The sequence below is a fragment of the Larus michahellis genome, chromosome 4 (genome assembly GCF_964199755.1).
Source record: "Larus michahellis chromosome 4, bLarMic1.1, whole genome shotgun sequence".
Lineage (NCBI taxonomy): Eukaryota > Metazoa > Chordata > Aves > Charadriiformes > Laridae > Larus > Larus michahellis.
The window spans coordinates 64,894,638-64,913,098 of record NC_133899.1 but is presented as its reverse complement, the minus strand read 5'-3'; the positions used below and the strand labels follow the sequence as shown (position 1 = coordinate 64,913,098).

At 37.5% G+C, this 18,461-nt stretch overlaps 1 protein-coding gene across 7 annotated transcripts in view; it reads right to left on the bottom strand.

The window, feature by feature from the left end:
- The window catches only part of MIA2 (MIA SH3 domain ER export factor 2), a 44,312-nt gene that overhangs the window by 11,058 nt on the left and 14,793 nt on the right, over positions 1 to 18,461 (bottom strand). For all 7 annotated transcript variants that reach the window (XM_074585203.1, XM_074585200.1, XM_074585201.1 and 4 more), the window contains 14 exons: positions 16,666 to 16,687; positions 16,467 to 16,555; positions 16,000 to 16,071; positions 15,167 to 15,277; positions 14,778 to 14,849; positions 14,291 to 14,395; positions 10,620 to 10,742; positions 7,358 to 7,481; positions 6,504 to 6,550; positions 6,220 to 6,310; positions 4,810 to 4,948; positions 2,347 to 2,448; positions 967 to 1,027; positions 578 to 613 (listed from right to left, as the gene is read on the bottom strand). In XM_074585203.1, coding sequence (XP_074441304.1) covers positions 578 to 613; positions 967 to 1,027; positions 2,347 to 2,448; positions 4,810 to 4,948; positions 6,220 to 6,310; positions 6,504 to 6,550; positions 7,358 to 7,481; positions 10,620 to 10,742; positions 14,291 to 14,395; positions 14,778 to 14,849; positions 15,167 to 15,277; positions 16,000 to 16,071; positions 16,467 to 16,555; positions 16,666 to 16,687 — 1,194 coding nt within the window. The remainder of the gene's footprint in view (positions 1 to 577; positions 614 to 966; positions 1,028 to 2,346; positions 2,449 to 4,809; positions 4,949 to 6,219; positions 6,311 to 6,503; positions 6,551 to 7,357; positions 7,482 to 10,619; positions 10,743 to 14,290; positions 14,396 to 14,777; positions 14,850 to 15,166; positions 15,278 to 15,999; positions 16,072 to 16,466; positions 16,556 to 16,665; positions 16,688 to 18,461) is intronic.

Sequence of the window (18,461 nt, the reverse complement as noted above, 5' to 3'; positions counted from 1 at the left end):
CTGACCACGAAGCACCATAGCTTTTAACAGGATTTTATCTTATACAGACCATTCTGTGAAACTGCAGAATGTATTAGTCTGGAGATATTTTAAAGTTTCCTGTTTGGAAAAAAGGTAAAAATGGATTTTGTAGCAACATTCTTAGGGAGCTATCAATGGAACATACTGTTCTCACAGGACATAACGTCTTCTGTTAGTAGATAAAAGGAGTGAAGTACATCCAGGGAAAATATTAAAATGGCATTGAAACAAGGCCAAAAGCTTCTACTATTAGCAAAATGTCACACACTTGTTAAATGGCAACATGTTATTCCAGCAGATTTATTGCTGTAGCAAATGATATTGTAATATATTTCTACTGTGCTCACAGGTATCTGGCTTAATTATTCCAACAATTTTATATGATAGAAGTATTTTTAACATGCTTTTGTGTATTTCTGCAAGAAATTCGTATGTTTAAAGGTGACGGGTTAATTTTGATTATCCGTTTTTAATAAGAAACAAAAAAGTGATAAAGCAAGCTATTCAAATCACAGACGATGTAGAAAGATTAGAATATTCAGTATTTGGAACTTACCCAATTATCATGAGCTTTTTTCTCATGTGAAGTAATCTGTGAAAAAGAGATCCATTAGATCATTACCCTTAGATGGGGTAGAAGAAGAAAATTTAAGATTGAGTACATGCTGTTATTCATAAATTTAATGTGTATGGCTAATTTATGATGAGACATCTAAACTTAAAATATAACTTTTTAATAAAGTTATCTGGTGATCTCTGCTATGAAATTGTGTCAGTCAAAACCAGGTGGCATTAAGAAGGGGGGGACAAAAAATAAGGCAAAAAAAAAAATAATCCAACACAATCAAGCGAAATACAGTATCCCAACCTATCTGAAAGTAGTATTTCAGTTGCAATAGCATCCCTCCTAGTCGGCATGAATGGTAAATAAGACAAAGCACGTACCTGATTCTGGTAAGAACGAATGGTTCTTTCTAGCTCTTCTTCAAGATCTTTTGCTCGCTGTCTGTAACAAAATCAGGATTTATGACATTGTAATAAAATGTGTAGGAAAGTAGTTTTAAATACAGTAAACACAACAGTAAACACAAGGTATAATTAAGATTTTTTTAACCAAAAGATAGTATTGTCACTTAGTCTCACAGGATACATAAAAACTATAGTAGCAGTGAAAATTCTAGTCCCTAGATTAGTGCAAGCAGGAATGTAAAGGAAAGAACAGAAACAAAAAACCCAGCATCTCCCCAACTTCTCAGTGGTCTGCAACATGTTTCCAATATAAAGGATATCCCTCCACGCATGCCCTAACAGCCAGCCTCACACAGCTCAGCAGATGTGGCTGGAGCACCATGCTGCCACAGGCTACCAGAGTCAGCCCTGAGGGACAGTCACCTGCACTAAGGTTATTTCAAGACCACAGAAAGTATGATGCCACCCTTGCTGCCAGCTACCCTGGGCACAGCCTCGCTAGGTTCTACGCTCTCTCAGCAGGTGCGCCAAAGACACACTCATCGTTTAGTTATACTCCATTTGCAATACTATTTTTCTCTTTAAAATTAAGATGCCTACAAAGTTCCCATTCTGAGTAAATCAAGAAGGGTTAATTCTGTCTTCCTGTATGAATATTGAAGAATATCTATAAGAACTTTACATTCTAGAAAAAGAATTAATCCAACTCTTCAGGAAGCATTGTTGATCAGTATCATAGAGTCAATACCCGCCAAAACGTTAAAGGAAGACGGGGAATATACATCACAGATTGAAGAATTATGCCATCGTTTTGAGAAACCACAGAAACAAACCAGAGGTACACTGTTGGTGTAATACAAAACAGAGCAAAGCAGTTAAACTACAGAAAATATTTCCACATCACAGTATTTTAGTAAAGAATTTCTAAAAAATGGTACTATTTCACAAACTTAGAAATAGAGAAATAGCATACTATAACTATACAACATAAATATTTTAGGATCCATAGGAAAACTGAAAGTTGCATCCATTTCACAGCATTCTCTTAACTTCATACTTTTATCTCTGTTCAGTAAAGGGAACTAGATTTGATGGAATGGTGGTAGTTGGTCTCTAAGCTAACGTGTAAATACAATTGGCATTCTAATGGAAAAAAGGCTGCTAGTGATCTTCCATACCCAATTTTAACAAAGCAAAAATTCCCTTAGTATGTATTATTACACACAAACTAGCATGTAACACACACTAAGAAACTAGAAGAAAATATATTCACTTATACTAGTGTTCTTATTAATTCTCTATTGCCTTTTGTTCACTTTGGGACAAGTGATTACAGCAACTAAAATCTGTAGTTACCTGTAGCTATTTAGTTCTTCAGCAGCATGATTAATTTTTTCATCTACTTTAGAAAGCTTTTCTTCCTTCTGTAGACGTTCTCTCTCTTCTACTGTCAGCTTCCTTTAAGAAAATACAAAAACTTTGGTTAATTCTGTTTCAAGTCAACAATTTTGTAGTTGGTCTGACAAGAAAAATGTCTCCAATTATTTAGGTGTGATGAATACATGATATTTATCCAGATAAAGAGTTTTATAGGCAACATATACAGTGGCATAAATAGCACTAGTTTGTATTCATAGTAGTTTGTTCAGTTCATTAACTGTTCTATATGAAAAGATTAGATTACTACTATTCCTAAAAGGAACCTGGAACACAATCCATACTCCCAAAGAATATTTCATAGCATCACAGAACGGTTAGACTTGGAAGGGATGTTTAAAGATCGTCTACTTCTGAACCCCCTGCCATGGGCAGGCACATCTCCCACTAGACCAGGCTGCTCAAAGCCCCATCCAGCCTGGCCTTGAACACTTCCAGGGATGGAGGGTCCACAACTTCTCTGGGCAACCTGTTCCAGTGTCTCACCGCCCTCACAGTAAAGAATTTCTTCCTAATGTCTAATCTAAATCTCCCTTCTTTCGGTTTAAAACCATCACCCCTCATCCTATCACTACACTCCCTGATAAATAGTCCCTCCCCATCTTTCCTGTAGGCTCCCTTTAAGTACTGAAAGGCTGCTACAAGGTATCCCCAGAGTCTTCTCTTCTCCAGGCTGGACAACGGTTCTATTTGGGAGAGGAGAAAGGAGGAGGCGGGGGGGGGAAGCAGCCAGAAATCAAATCAAACAAACGAAAAACCAAATTACACTAACTTTCAGTGTTTTGTTCTGGTGCTTTTTTGCATTTTACAGTAATTTTCTGGAGCAGAAAAAGGTTGTTATTAGGTATTAAAAAACAGGGTGGTTTGTTTTTTTTTTAAATTCTTTCCTGGCATCTCTTTTTTTATGCCTTGTTAGGCACTACAGAAGAGAAAACTCATATTCCAGATCACAGATTATGCATGCACGAGGTTAATTCTGCAGAACACACATGGATACTACTGCTGCATAGAGTCCTGAGTAGGTAAAGTGGTCATTTTCCTGTCAACAGCGGTCCTTAGCAAACAAGCTATCTAAATCATGGATTTTTTGAATATGATTTAAATGTCTTTTATATTCAATCTTAATTTCCCACTTTTCTGTTTCCCTTGTTTGAACACAGCCAGCTTTTTAAAAGATGCTTTGTTAATACTAATAGCATCTTTCATTCTGCTATCTCATCATGCCAGCTTCTCCCCACTCCTTTTTGGCTTTTCTAAAATCTTTGATAAACAGTATACGTTTGCTGAGCTTCAGTGTGGTATTTTTAAATATCACCCACACAGTCTGCAAACATTTTTATTTTCTGACTGCCCATCATAGATTCGTCTTAATAGTTTCCTTCCCACTTCCCCCCGCCCTTTTTTAAAATCAAATGTTAATGTAGTGCATTTCTAGGTTTTGTTGCATCTACAAAGATGCCAAATATCTCTATAAATATACATACTACAGAGCAGATTAACGAAAGGAATACTTTAAAAAGGTCCTGCATACTGCTCAGTAAAGGATCAAGACTTGTGCTGCTTCTCTTGCTGCCTTCAAGATTATGTCTGCTCCTCGAAGAAATAATTTCTGGCTAGTAAAACTAATTTTACCATTGTACCCCAAAATGATGCCCCCTGCTCCCTCCCTGCCCCATCCACATGCATACACACTTCTGAAGGATACTACATGCCCCATCCCATTCCGATCAACCTTATTTCTAGTCCTTAACATATTTCTGATTTCCATCACTAAGTCATAATCCCTACTATCACATCCTGACGGTGAGGCAGATAGTACAGCCCCCATATTCTATCCTTCTGGATGAGGAAAGCCTGATTCACAGGGGTTCTATGTTGCTTACTGATAACTGTTAGCTTGCCTAAGTTTTAACTCTAAGCTTAGTTTTAAGTACAGCATCACTCCTCTGATGACATTACTGTCTTCACTACATAAAATATAACTCACTGCTAAAGCAGCTACTGATTGTCTTTCTTTCAGCAACTTTGATAGCTGTACTACATCATATCTGAATTTAATTTTTAAGAAAAATAATATCAAACTTTCCAACTTTACCCACCTTATTTCACAGATTAAAAATTTGTTATTTCTTGTTTTCTCTTTGTTTCTGCACTTGCTTGTGGAAGAGTCCTAAAATAATATACCACTACTTTCATGGAAACAATTTCTATAAAATTACTGTGGCCACAAATGTACACGAAGGTGTAACACAACAGGGTCTTTACAATTCAGAAAACTCTGTAAAGCAACATTCACACTTTCAATAATTTTCTGCCCCCCAAATGAGAGAGTTACATTCAAATCAAACAACAAGCATTGAATATAAAAAGAGGAACCAGCACCTGTGTAGTTTCATTTCATTTTCTTGATAAAGCTCAGTCATTACTTTAAGTTTCTGCTGAAGCTTTTGAACTTCATTTTCAAAACGCTCATTTTCAGACTGCAAGGAAGCTTGTTGACTTTGAAGGTTTTCTATACGTTCTGTCAAATTTAGAGATAATTATATTGCAACAATGCAAAATTTACAAAAATTAAAACATTTTCAATATTTTAGTACATAAAAAGTCTGTAAAAACATTTGATACTATGTTGATTTAATAATATAAGCAATAGTATGTTAATATAATTCAATAAATTATACAAATTGAGAAGCAGTATTGCTCCTTTTGATGGGAAACCAGCAACTATACTCTCTACCTGTCACGAAGTGCGGCTCTGAACGTATATCTAGCCTTTGCTCCAAATCGTACAGCTTCTTTGAAAACAATGCAGTTTTGTAATTCACAATATAAATTTTCATTTAGGGATCTTATTATTGTAACTGTTCTACTAAAGGGGTAAAATTGGTACCATCATACTCTCTTGCAGTTTCACCCACATGAGGTTTTGCCGAGTAGCCTGAAGGTATAACTTAGATTTGTCAAACTATCTTATCTTTCCAAATTTAAATAAGTCACGTTTTTTTCCTATTTACTATTCCTATGTCTCTCCAAGAAACATAGAAAGCTTCGAGTAAGTCTGAATATCTTTATGGGATAATGAATTTGGAAAACACACTAACATAAAGAGTCAGTTTAAAGGACTACCAAAAACGGAAAAATACAGTTTTACAGAGCATTTCATCACCCAAGTAACAAAGCACAGCACGTTCAAACGTGATGGCTACTCTGCTGCCTGTTATCTATGAAAGCAATAGCTAGTTACAGGCTTTGATTTGAATTAAAGTGGCAGTGTTTTCATTTCATAAGGTTTAGTTCAGTATGTCCTACACAACAAAGGAAAAAAACAGAGCAAAACGCTTTTAGGTTCAGTTCTCTAAATGCAGTATTTTGGATTTTAAGAAGTACTGAGCTTGCATCTATTATAAACTAATTACAATTAAGCTACCACTTTTTAATAGATGGTTTTAAAATTTAAACGCCATTGTTTCATGTCCAGAAATTATGTAAAGAAGGTATATATTTACTAATATCACTTTGCCCATGTATTTTAAGATTCTATAACATAACAGTTATAGAATATGCCAACAGAGTACAAGAAAATTTGCAAATGGTGCTTCAGCAACTTCAATTGCTTTACCTCTAAAATCAAGTACTTAAAATAGCTTAGCAACTTAAACAGACATTTTAAAAATCAAGTACAGCTATTAATGTAAACTTAATTCATTTTTTACTGGAGTGCTTACAGCCTGTAACATCATTTTACAAAAGCAGCATCTTATTAATCTTAAAGGCAAAACAACATTTAATTACCTGTAAGTTCTCCTTTAGCTTTATTTTCATCAGACAGTTTTGAATACATTTGATCTCTTTCTGTTTCCAGAGTCTTTAAACAAGCGTTTAACTACAATAAAAATTTAAAACATGAGCATTTTAAGATTAAGAAACTGTTTGCATGCAAAAATATATAATTAAACATTAAAAGATGCTGAACTCTGTGACAGTTATATCTATATGCAATTAAACTTACCATAAAAATTGCATATATTCCCTCTAGTTCCCCACTTCCACCCACAAGTTTCTCAAAAATCACATACCTTTGCAGCATAGATCAATTTCTTTACAGTTCGTTTTTGCTGATCATCTGATTGACAGAATAGAGTACGTCACATAAAACGCATAAAAAGTTTTGTGATAGAGCCTACTACTATTACTTTTATAAAAAAGCAATCCCCAATGTACCATGACAGGCATAGCATATTTGGAGGAAAAAAAAAATACTGTGAGCAGGGGCCAATATGCCTATATTCTAGTGCTTTGTTTACCAATCACTCAGACTCAGAATGTTCATGTTAAAATGGAGATGCTGAATATACACTTTAAGATTTACTGGGATGTGCACCATGGTATAATCAGCAGCAGCATAAAAGAAGCTGCAGCAAGAAAAAGCAGGAAGAATGGGTCTCCCTGTGCTGCTGTTTTGAGGGGACCCACATCTACACCCATCTGACTCCAGTGCTACCATACTCCCTGCAACAAGTAACACCTGCCTAAGAACAAGGAAGCAGAAATTAGGCTCTAAGGACCCACAGTGCTACTGCTGGGAGGAGCTTCAAGAAGAAATGAAAGCAAGGTTCCCATCTAAAAATGTTCGAGAAGCACTGCTTAATAGTAACATAGGCTAAAGTCATTCTGCAAGAGACTGAGCACTGAGTCCTTACATCGCACTATGACAATATGTATGCTTTAGCTATATGCACACACTGCTAATAGTAGCATAGATGTCCAAGCATCAGTTAATTGTCCAACATGAACAACACTGGGCGCATTTTGAAAATCCAACTTCTACAAAGCTAATCTTTCAGCTTTCCTGGAATTTCGTTGGTTCTGTATTTCTAAAACATCTATTCTAAAACATAATATTTAAGATGGGAAAACATACAAACCATACCTAAGTGCTCTCCATTCTCTGTTTCACCCTTTATATCCGTGTCCCAGAGATTATCTTCAGCGTCGTCATCTTCTCTTATTGCTGAACTCCAGTCTTTCATCTTCAGTATGTATTGTGTCAGTGACTAAGAAAAAGCCCCCACAAAACAGAAACAGTAAAATAAATGCCAGCAATGAAAATATAGTTACCATTACAACTACTTTTTCAGGATTTCTGTCCTTCACTTAGTTCCCTTAGTAGATTAAGTGAGCCCCATAGACAAGATTCTAGATGTCTGATAAATATTTTTCTATTAAAACATATACCTGCATGTCAATAAGTGTGCCCTTGTGAAGACTTTTCAGATAGCCAAGTATGCATGCTTTTATCAGGGCTTGTGTACGCACACATGTACAGGCACTCTCAACTATCGTAGTAGGAGTCTGTTATAGACCGCCCAATCAGGATGAGGAGGCAGATGAAATATTCTATAAACGGCTGGGAGAAGTCTCAAGATCGCGAGCTCTTGTCCTCGTGGGGGACTTCAATTTGCCGGACATCTGCTGGGAATACAATACAGCAGGGAGGGAACAGTCTAGAAGGTTCCTGGAATGTGCTGGGGATAACTTCCTGACACAGCTAGTGAGAGAGCCAACTAGGGAAGGTGCCCTGCTGGATCTGTTGTTTGTAAATAGGGAAGGTCTTGTGGGGGATGTGAAGGTTGGAGGCTGTCTTGGGAACAGTGACCATGAAATGATAGAGTTTTCAATTCTGCGAGAAGCAAGGAGGGGGGTCAGCAGAACTGCTACCTTGGACTTCCGGAGGGCGGACTTTGGGCTTTTCAGGAGCCTGGTTGACAAAGTCCCCTGGGAGGCAGTCCTCCAGGGCAAAGGAGCCCAGGAAGCCTGGATGATTTTCAAGAAGGAAGTCTTAAAGGCGCAGGAGCAGGCTGTCCCCATGTGCCAGAAGACAAGCCGTCGGGGAAAAAGACCGGCCTGGCTAAACAGGGAGCTAGTGTTGCAACTTAGGGAAAAAAAGAGGATCTATGGCCTCTGGAAGGAAGGGCAGGCCACTCAAGACGACTACAAAGAGGTAGTTAAGCTATGTAGGGAAAAAATCAGGAGGGCTAAAGCCCAGCTGGAGCTAAACCTGGCTTCTGTTGTCAAGGACAACAAAAAAAGCTTCTATAAATATATTAGCAATAGGAAGAGGACTAAGGATTATCTCTGTCCTCTAGTAGATGGGGCCGGCAACATAGTGACCAAGGATGAGGAAAAGGCTGAGGTACTTAATGAAGTCTTTGCCTCAGTCTTCAGCAGTAGGACCAGTTGTTCCCTAAGCACCCAGACCCCTGAACTAGAAGACAGGGATGGGGAGCAGAATGAAGCCCCTCTAATCCAAAGGGAAATGGTGAGGGACCTGCTTCAGCACCTGGAGGTGCACAAATCTATGGGGCCGGATGGGATCCACCCAAGGGTATTGAAAGAGCTGGCGGAGGTGCTCGCCAGGCCACTTGGTATCATTTATGAGCAGTCCTGGACAACCGGGGAGGTCCCAGCTGACTGGAGGTTAACAAATGTGACACCCATCCACAAGAAGGGCCGGAAGGAGGATCCGGGGAACTACAGGCCAGTCAGTCTGACCTCGGTGCCTGGGAAGGTCATGGAACAGATCCTCCTCAGTGCCATTACACGGCACATGCAGGAGAACAGGGTGATCAGGCCCAGTCAGCATGGGTTTGTGAAGGGCAGGTCATGCCTATCAAACCTAATATCCTTCTATGATAAGGTGACCCACTTAGTGGATGAGGGAAAAGCTGTGGATGTTATCTACTTGGATTTTTGCAAAGCTTTTGACACTGTTTCCCACAGCATTCTCCTGGAGAAACTGGCTGCTCATGGCCTGCACAGGTGTACTCTTCGCTGGGTAAAAAACTGGCTGGATGGCCGTGCCCAGAGAGTGGTGGTAAATGGAGTTAAATCCAGTTGGTGTCCAGTCACAAGTGGTGTCCCCCAGGGTTCGGTGCTGGGGCTGGTTCTCTTTAATATCTTTATCAATGATCTGGATGAAGGGATTGAATGCACCCTCAGTAAGTTCGCAGATGACACTAAGCTGGGCGGGCGTGTTGATCTGCTTGAGGGTAGGTTGGCTCTGCAGAGGGATCTGGACAGGCTGGACCGATGGGCTGAGACCAATGGTTATGAGGTTCAACAAGGCCAAGTGCCGGGTCCTGCACTTGGGTCACAACAACCCCATGCAGTGCTACAGGATTGGGGCAGAATGGCTTGAAAGCAGCTCGACAGAAAAGGACTTGGGGGTGTTGGTTGACAGCCGGCTGAATATGAGCCAACAGTGTGCCCAGGTGGCCAAGAAGGCCAACAGCATCCTAGCCTGTATCAGGAATAGTGTGGTGAGCCGGACTAGGGAAGTGATCATCCCCCTGTACTCGGCACTGGTGAGGCCCCATCTCGAGTACTGCATTCAGTTTTGGGCCCCTCGCTACAGGAGGGACATTGAGGTGTTGGAGCGTGTCCAGAGAAGGGCTACAAAGCTGGTGAGGGGCCTGGAGGACAAACCTTATGAGGAACGACTGAGGGAGCTGGGGTTGTTTAGCCTGGAGAAGAGGAGGCTGAGGGGAGACCTTATCACCCTCTACAACTACCTGAAAGGAGGTTGTAGAGAGATGGGGGCTGACCTCTTCTCCCTGGTGACAAGTGATAGGACGAGGGGAAACGGGTTCAAGTTATGTCAGGGGAGGTTTAGATTAGATGTTAGGAGACATTTTTTCACTGAAAGGGTTATTAAACATTGGAATAGGCTGCCCAGGGAGGTGGTGGATTCACCATCTCTGGAGGTGTTTAAAAAAAGGGTAGATGGGGCACTGAGGGACATGGTTTAGAAGTGGCTCTTGTCAGGGTAGGCTAAAGGTTGGACTCGATGATCTTAAAGGTCCCTTCCAACCTCAACAATTCTATGATTCTATGATTCTAACTGCCACGCTCCAAATTAAAAAAAAAAAAACTCACAAATAGTCTATCAGAACTAAGACAGTTTTTCCTTTTTTAATGTGCTGGCTTGAAAGGTTATCAGACTGCTCCATTGTGCTGCTAAGCAACCTTTTTCACTTAGCAGGGAACAAGACATTAGAGGATGGAGACAGCAAACAAAAACCCAAAACAGCTTAATGCATATTAAGACAAGGAGAGGTCGTTAGACTTTCTTGGAACTCAATGATTAGCATCAGTCTGAATAATTTGATTCAATGCTAGCTGTCATAATTTACCTTTACTTGACTCTCTTTATTTTTCAATACTTCTTCTATATCTGCTTTAGAAGTTTCAAACATCTTAGTTTGTTCATTCAGTTCACTAAATCGTTCACCCCATCCTTCAGCTTCTTGTAAAAGCTAAAAAGGGAAATACCAGATTAGTGTGATAGTCTATTACAACGAAGAATCAAGGATGAATAGTATTTAAGCCTGTTACATATATTACCTACACACAAACAGAATTTTAACCTCTCGCCCATCAGCAAGAATTAACAGAGATAGACTACAAGACAGTTAAAGAGTTGAAAAATAAGACTTCTATGTTACTGTCCAGTTGTTTTAGCTGCAATAGCTCTCCATTGTAACTAGTTGTTAGGACATTTTTAAACATTTCTAAGAACAGTTCGGTTAATATTCCACTCAGCTAAAAAACCCTGATGTGACAATCACAATGGATATAAAGTAGTGACAATTCACGTAACAGCTACAAATGTTGGGGAATGGATGGAGAGGGGAACGCTCAGTCCCCAGTATGCACACACACTTCTGAAATTGTACCTGTGTCTTTTCAACCTAGAAGAGGTTGGTGAGGTTAAGGGAAACCAGGAAGCTTTTTAGACAGCTATTTAAATTCACGTGACTTGCAAAGCTGTATTATTTATCCTACTCTTCTCCATACTTCTTAAAGTAATTTTCTGATTTTTTTTAAAAAAGCTTCCCTGTTAATGAAAATCACAGCAACTGTATGTAATAAACATCTACTAGTTTGTAATTAACTGTGGTTAACTAAAAAGACAGGTAGATTCCAAGGTTACATTTTACAGACATCCCCTAGTAAAATCTCATTTCACAAAAATACTTTACAACAGTAAAGGGATTAGTACACTTAAGCACCAGTTCATTAAAAATAACCACTGCAACATATTAACTAATTAAACCATGCCTTCATATTGTGAGAATGAAATTGAACTGATGCAAATTTCTCTTAAGACAAAACATGCAATACAAAAACATGGGATACAGTACAAAAAATTTGTCTTAGAGTCTGTCAAAAGAGCATTGCTTAAAGTTGCACAACAGGCAACCAATTTAAAAGCAGTGAATGTACAGAAAGAAATAACCAGGTTGAGCAACAAGAACATAACAGCCAGTTATACTAAACGTAAAACCAGAAAATGGTAGTTAAACAGGGGAACTGCCATGCAAACAGAGAAGCAAGCCTGAACACTACTTAAAGATAAACTAGAAGGCATAAGACAAAAGGTATGTGACTAGAATTGGATGAACCCCACTTGGCACACAACTGCACCTTTCAAGCAGTAAAAGCCATGTATGAATTTGCAGCATCACACAAACTAGGTATTACGGATAAAACAAAAATACTCTTTTATGCTAACACTGCTCAGAAGACACACACAGGCATCTACTTTTATCATTAAATGTCATCCTTAAAGGGAAGCTAAACTTTAAGGGATTCCTTCTTCATGAAGCCAAAGAGAAAATAAATTGACATGATTTTATATACCTGTAACAATCACAATAAAGAGAAATAGCAAGGATTTGCAATAAGCTAAAGCAGTACGTATTTCTAACGCTCCTGCAAAAAAACAAAGCACAGAAAGTCTGGAGCTCATTAACAGTTCCCTTGTTCAAACTAAAAGGCCCAATCCTCTCTCTGACACATCATAAATCTGAGACAGCACATCTGTTATAATGGTTAAGCTATGATGTGCCAGAAGATTATGACCCATTAGTGCAAATGGACAGAGGAAGAAAGTACTCTAGTTTCTGTGAACAAATAACACCTTTTTTACCTTTTGAGCATAAGTGAAATTCCATCTTTAAAAAAAAAAAAGTAAGAAAGGAAAATAAAAAAAGGATATGGATATTCCAATATAGCAAACTAACTCACATGCTTACAACCACCTCGTAAAAGAGAATACAAATAAGCAAAGCAGATACTTCCTCTTCTTTCCTTATCAGGTTCCATCAGTTCTTATCAGGTTATTTATCTACTAAAAAGCATAGCGAAATACAATATACACAAATGTTCTCAAATTACTAAAAATCACAAAGCTCAATGAACAACAAAGTGTAGGAATTCATCTTAAATAACGTGGTTAAGGAACTACTATACCCGGGCTGTTTTATCTAGAAGGAATGCAAAAAACCTTATTTTTATCTAGGAACCTGGCAAGTTAATTACATCCTGGGAGTTGTATTCAACTGATTTTTTTTTTCCCCTGGGTTTGCTTGATATAAAATGATTGCTTATAAAATGTAATTGTCAGCACTCAGTATTATCTACTAAGTAATTTAATACTACTTAGTATTATCTACTATTTTTTAATAAATTAAAGATTCTTTTCATACACACACAAATAATTGTATTATTTCTGTTTGAACCCAGTTTTATACCCAAGTATTAAAACTTTGTGTTACTGCTTTTCAAAAATTCATTAAATAAGTACACTGTCACATTTGAAATAAAGCACTGAGACGAGATCCTTCTTCCTTACAGAAACAAACAGAAATGATGTATAGATTAGATGAAAAAGACTGCTGAAAGAAAATAATTCTCAAGCAACTTCATCTCACAGTGATAACACCCAAATCTACTGTTTCTCCACTGAGAGCATCTAATAAAACTTTTTTTGTAGTCAAACATGTACTCCTTCTAAAATTAGAGAAAAATATAAAGTTTTACTGGTAACAGAGTTGTGCAGAACTGAAACATTCTTCCTGCAGAAAATTTTCTATTTCCAGTAACTGTTTTATTTTTTTTCCTGAATCAGTAAGTCTGATATGCACAATGTTTTGACAGAGAGGACTAATACAATCCCTAGCTAAGAGTGCTGAAAACCAACAGGCCTGTCCTTCTACCCCCACCCAATATTTACCAGGTTACTGTTCAGGTAACAAGATCACCGGTCAGTCAGGAAAATAAGCACATATCCATTAAAACAAACAACAAACTCAAAAACTCACAAAAAACCAAAAACATTCCATGGAACATTTAAGGTTCAGAAAGAGTATCTTTTTGTTGGAAAAAAATAGAATAACTTAATGATAAAACTAGTTATTGCACAGGACAAGTATTGTATATGCTGAACATTTAAAAATAATCAGCATTCTTTGGGATCTGGCTATGGCACTGGGGAAAATAAACAGTAATAATTTGAGAACAGTCTTTTCTGTCCCTTTGTATTACCTACCTGACTTTCCATGAATTCATCCATAGTGGTACTACAGTAAGTTTTTTACCTGCCTTTTGCATACTCTGCAACTTCTTAATTTCTTTTTTTTTTTGGATCACGTATAGGCATTTTCTCTCTGCCTCTGTAGAGGGTCCTAGCTGTGGACTTGCTCAAATGTTTCTGCTTTCCTCTAGGTCTCAGCAAAATTCTTACTAGTCTTACATTACCATATGCTCTCTTTCTCACTGAACTCTATGCATGTTTCCCCACAAACTCTAATTATTAAATTTCTTTCAAAACAGAACTATTCTAGACAAAGTCGTTTCAACATAAAATAATTTTAAAACCATGTCCTCTTCCTCATTCCATTTACTAGAACACACAAGGGGTATTAACACACATGTTGAGGATGAGCTCCTTGGAGAAATCATATTTACATAGTATCATAAGAAAAGAGAGTACTTCTAACAATAACTAGGAAGAACCTACCTGTTTCTCACTTTCCTGGAGATGACAGTTTTCATCTACTGCATCTTGAACGGATGTCTTGAGTCTCTCTGTATTAATCTGATACACTTTTAGGGTGGACTTGGCCTAAGTGAAATAAAAAAGTCTGTTGTTTAAAGAGTATAGGTGAAGATATAAGTGGGGTCACGATGATGTTATTGGACTTATTCTTAGGTTTTTTAGCTGTGCTATATATGTATTCTCACATTTTCCCTACAATTTCAACAGTTTTTGCTGATTTAGTTTTGCAACACTGTATATCTTTGTGAAGTAAGAAGGCAAAGAAAAAACAAGGTAACTGTACTTCCCAATAAATGTCTATCACTATATGAAATTCAAAGTTGCTAAATCACATCATGCAAAAGTACTAAGCCTTACCCTTAACAGAAACAAAATTAAAACAGTAACTACATGGAAAACAGAGAAATTGCAAAGATTTGAAAACAGACACTACAAAGATTGGACATACCTCATCAATTTGTGACTGGATAGATTTTGCGTCATTCTCTAAAGACTCCACTCGCTTCTGATTTTCAGCCACCTGAAAATTATTAGTTGTCATATAGCTTCTTCCACAGATTTGACTGAAAAGGTCTAGGCAATTAATAAAGTTACTTTAATTTTCAAACTGAGAAGGTTCTACTCCCAAATCAGTAAAACAAGCTTTTCTTGAGTATTTTCCTCTATGGGTGTTATTTTTCTAATACGCTACAGGGAGCGTGAGGGAAGACAAAATGGGAAATGTAGTTTTTGTGTCAAAAAACCCAAAGCGAATAGTTTGTCTTCTCCATAGAGAAGTTTTTTGTGGGATTTTTTTTAAATGAATAGTAACAAAGACAGGATTCTATTTATTCTTACCAAGTTATCATTTTCTGATTGCTTAGATTTTTCTTCTTCCAGTTCTTTTTCTAGATTCTCTATTTCTTGGTTGAGTTCCAAGTTTGACTTGTTCAGTTTTTCATGCATTCCCTAAATCGATTTGTTTTGACAGTTAACATAAAACATTTGACATTAATTACATATGAAGACGACAAGCATGTTTTAAATATGACAGCAAAGTATGTTTAACAAATTTCACCGTATCAAGGATAAATCTCCAAGTACTCTATAGAGACTCTTGCATGTTAACAAAACTTGTAACAATTAGCTCTGTAGTATCTGAGGTGCAGAATTAAATAAATCTATTTGCTTTTTTGTTAGACAAATTCTATAGAGCTCATTAGATATCTGATTAACTTGTTTGGAAGTCTTTTACAAATATATTCTCAGTTTGGAGGATATAAACAATGAAGTGGTAATTTTTGTTTACAACTCTTCTCCAGGAGCCTATACAAATATATTTGAATTAAAATGTGTGCGAGAAAAAAATACTTCATGCGTTACTATCTCCTAGAAACAGTGAAAAATTCCTTTTTATTGTCTAATATGCCATTTGCTCTATTATCAGTAATTTTTAATGCAGTTGTTACAAAAATTTCTCAATTTAAATGCCTCACTTCTACGTCATTTTCAGTAACCCAAGACAAAAATAACAAAGTTCTCAATTAAAACAATTAAGTTTTGCAGGGTTTTGTTTTAGTTTTGCTGTTGTTGGGTTTGGTGTGGTGGTTTGTTTTCTTTTAATATGGGCAGCATTTTCCTGAAATACTGGCTTAAATTGTAGAAATAAAAATTTCCATTTATCTTTTTACCTCAAAAAAAGATGTATCTGTTGATTCTTTCATAACATTATCATCCTTCAGAGACAATTCTAGATCTTCAAACTGGAAAGGAAACACTTTATGTCAGAATGTATATAAAGAACTGCTTAAATAATGGCATTAATTTATGATGCTCTAGTCTGAAACATAGCCACCACCTAAACATTCACAAATGCACCTTGCTGGAAATCAGGAAAGCCTAAGTCCTAGTAGATTACCCCAGTAGCACAAACCAAAGACGTTTTTAAGTTGCTTCCAGTGAAATACATCGCATTAAGAGTTAAAGGCAGAACCCGCTAACACCTTAATTGCGCTTACAGGCACTGACAGGAAAAAGCATTTGAAGAAACACTTTTAAAATGCTTTAAACATCTTACTTTTACATAACTACTTTAAATACTTGATAAATTGGGACCATTCCTGTGACACATGTGAAAGCAAAAAGTGAGGATCATTACCTCTTTTTTGCAAAGGCTGAGTTTTTCAAGAGTTTTGCATTTTTCTTCAACTAATTCAGCAATTTTATTAGCAAGCTGTTTTTCTCTTCCTAAAAAAATGAAAGGCAGTTAAGTGCTGCAACATCCAAATAATTAAAAGGAGAAAAAAAAGAGAAGAAAAAGTCATACTCCAAAGAAACAGTATGAAAAATAAGCTTACCTACATAAAGTCGACTTCTAACCTGAAATAAAAAGAATAAATACTGAAAATGTCTGATCAATTGTACTTGTACAGTATCTGAAAACTAATCTTATAAGCTGTGGTTCCATCAGTTTAACCATGGAAGGTCTATAAATACAGGCTGCTGTTAAAAATGGGCAATTGCATCCTCTCCTCTTACCCCCTCCGTGACTGTGTTTTTGCCCTGTCCTCCCACTCTAATTAAACAGAGAGAAGAGAGAAAAGGAGGTTAGTTTTCACCTGGATCACTTTTATAACACATCTCTGAATGGTCATCACATAACCATGACTGCAACACAAAGCGGTAGTGGACATGCACAGCCAAGAGTAGGCAAGGGGAGGGAGGGGGAAGCTCCACATGCTAGTTCAGACTTAACTTCCTATGAGGAAAAAAACCCCACACATTGTAATACGTAACAGTTAGAGTTGCAGTAAGGGTACAACTTGATGGGCATCCTGCCCAGATGCAATTCAGTGGGAAGTGCCAAATCGGCAACTGCCATGCAGAGTCTAGTCCCAGAATCAAAATCTAACAAACTGTGGGACAAAATCCGTCACAAACAGCCTGGACAAGACATGCAGAACTTGGCTGAACCCACAAAAACTTTACAACACAGCATTCCTCTCAAGGCTGGGCCTGGATCATGTTTCTTACACACAATGGGTCCCTCAGATTTTCCCCGTTTCCTCCTCATTTAAAGACACGGGATGGACAAGGAGTCCATAATAGAAAAGAGGAAGTCATAAGCATGATGGGGGGATCCTATCATCCCCCCAAAACCCAACATCAAACCCCATTACTTTTGAGTAAGTAACCATTAATTCTTCAAAGGGGAGTCAGTGCAGTCCTAAGTATGGATGACTGAAAAAGCTATTAGTAAAACTTCTGCCTTAGTGACATATGCAGGAGGAAAACAATACTAGAACATCTCTTTCATACCACCTAAAGGGATGCTGCTAGAAAACAGAAGCAACAACCCAAATTATAGATACATTACAGATACCTTTACAGACAATCTGAATCACTGCTACAGAATAAGATGGCAATTTTCCAGATCTAAATTGATGTCAGAACCCTAAAACTGCATCTGGTCATATCCAAAAAACTAAACCACTATGCAACATATCTTCAAATGTGAGTGTCATTATACCTAGCACCAAAATCACATTCTGTCTATTTAAAAGTATGCAAAAACTAGGGAGAATTTGAGAACACTGAATTATGGACACTGACCTCATTTCATTAGTAGGGAGAGTATGGCAGGCAGCTGTTATTACTCAGATCCTTACTTACAATAGAAGCAACCTTTACCTCAAAAATATAATCTGATTTGTGTGTTAAAAGGTTTCAGTACTACATTTCTCAAAGTCATCAGCTTAGCGCTCACAAACAGCACACAGTAAAATTGCTTCAGTGTTCCAATAAACAGAATCAAGGTCACTGTCCAAAGAGTTTTAAAATGTCTCCCTTGATGGGAATTCATCTGGATTGCTTTTGCTTACAATTACCTTGAAAGACCTGAGCTGGTCTGGCTACAGACAGGGTAGTCACAGAGATATCTATACGCACAGCAATACATACAGCCTAGGGAAAACCTCCATATGCCGTGAAAATAATTTAATGGCTGACTTTGAAAGTCTGGTGTAGAAATGAAAAAGAGAAGGAAAACGGAACCCTTACTACAGTAAGTTTCATTGCATTTCCTCTAATACCAACAGTCACTCAGTACATGTCCAAACACTTACTATCTTCACAGACTACTTCCGAATTTGTC